The 1601-nt window shown below is 56.6% G+C and overlaps 1 protein-coding gene across 1 annotated transcript in view; it reads left to right on the forward strand.

The window, feature by feature from the left end:
- The window catches only part of VOLCADRAFT_99583 (uncharacterized protein), a gene marked incomplete at both ends in the record, with an annotated part of 5439 nt that extends 5282 nt beyond the window's left edge, over nt 1-157 (forward strand). The window contains one exon of the mRNA XM_002958268.1: nt 11-157. Coding sequence (XP_002958314.1) covers nt 11-157 — 147 coding nt within the window. The remainder of the gene's footprint in view (nt 1-10) is intronic.
- Between the last annotated feature and the right edge of the window lie 1444 nt (nt 158-1601).

Genomic DNA, 1601 nt, shown 5'->3' on the forward strand with positions numbered 1-1601 from the left:
CACCACACAGGTGTGTGCCATTCTGAGCTCCGAATTGGGACTGGGCTGCATGCCGCTCTCCGTGGCAGCGAACATCACCACCTCCTCCACCTCCTCCTCGTCCAGGGCTCCAATGGCGGCGTCAGATGCGGGGGTGGCTGTGGACAGCGGCAAGTAGTGGTGCACACTGCTGGAGGCGGGGGAGGGGGAGGGGAGGGGGAGGGGAGGGGGAGGGGAGGGAGGGGCGGGGGCAACGGCAGCGCCCAGCGGAAACGGGGCCGGGGCCGAAGAGGGGGCGTGCGTCCGTGGGGGAAGAGCTGGATTTGATTTTAATAATCTACATGCATGCGTGATACATGTGTGTACGTATTGCCGTAGGGGTATGTATATGTATGTATGTATGTATGTGTGACAGCACAGTATTGTGGTGGGGGTGCGCGGTGCTGGTGGGTTTTTGGGGGAGGAGAAATTGGGTTTTGGTGGTGCCGGGACTTTGGTGCCGGCATTTGCGGTCTCGAGGTCGGCTTCAAGTCGATCGTGGTAATTGTGGAGGGGCCGGGGGAAGGGGGGCCTCGCGAGGGGTGCGGTCTGCGGTCCTCGCGTGCGCATCGGGGAGATGGAGGAGGGATTGGGGAAGATCTTGACGTGAGCGTGTGTGTATTTGGGCGCCGCTGCGTGTGAGCGTACGGCTGTACGGCGTCGTACGGAGCTCGCGGGGCCTTTCGGACTCGGTGACTCTTTGTATGTATTGCATTTCTATCTTCCGCGCGTTATCTCTTCCGCGCGGTTGGGGCCACTTTATAAAAAGCGTACGACTTGAATAAAGTTTCTTCGTGCGATGCCGTACTTGCGTCCTCTTGTATGCATTGTTGTTCAATGACCCGAGCCTCGAGCAGTGCGGGCAGGAGCAGTCGCATGCACAACTTGTGAGCTTGTGCGCGTTCGCGCGCGCGCGCGTGTGTGTGCGTGTGTGTGTGTGTGTGTGTGTGTTCTGTTTCGGTTCCGTTGTCTGACTTGGTGTCGTAGAACGCCTCCGCCTTCTCTACCTCATGTAACTGTCGGGGCCGGTACATATTCAGGGATGTAGCGGCCTGGGACGGCGTGGGGCCGAACCCATGAAGCAATCATTGCTTTCGGACCAGCTCATAATCATTACTGTGGCCATTGACGACGTAATGATGTACGTGCTCAGGAGTGTGCATGAATGCGCTTCTTCATGCTGTTTCCGGGTGTACCTGCTGGCCTCGCCATGTGTCCAGGCATGCACCAGTGGGGGGGTGGGGTTGGGGAAAGCGGTGGCCTGGCCATGCCTGAGGGATGGGTGCTGAAGGATTTGTCGTTTCCGGGTAGGGTGGCTTTTTTTCTGCTACTGTAGAGGATTAGAAGTCCACGTAATTCGATGAGTCAGCGTTCTCCGTCATATAGCCAGGTAAGCTCAACTCCATGCGATGTGAAGGTCTTAAAATTGATTTGATTACAAATCAAATTTTACTAGTCTACTGGTAAACAGAAAGCCACAGTCTTGAACAACAACTTCAGCCGGCCGTCTGGGAGTTGCGCACTCTAAACTTAGCCGTTAGTGCACAATCCTTGCGTGTGGTTCGTTCATCTTGATGACCGTT

The sequence above is a fragment of the Volvox carteri genome, assembly GCF_000143455.1.
Source record: "Volvox carteri f. nagariensis unplaced genomic scaffold VOLCAscaffold_90, whole genome shotgun sequence".
NCBI classification, from domain to species: Eukaryota; Viridiplantae; Chlorophyta; class Chlorophyceae; order Chlamydomonadales; family Volvocaceae; genus Volvox; species Volvox carteri.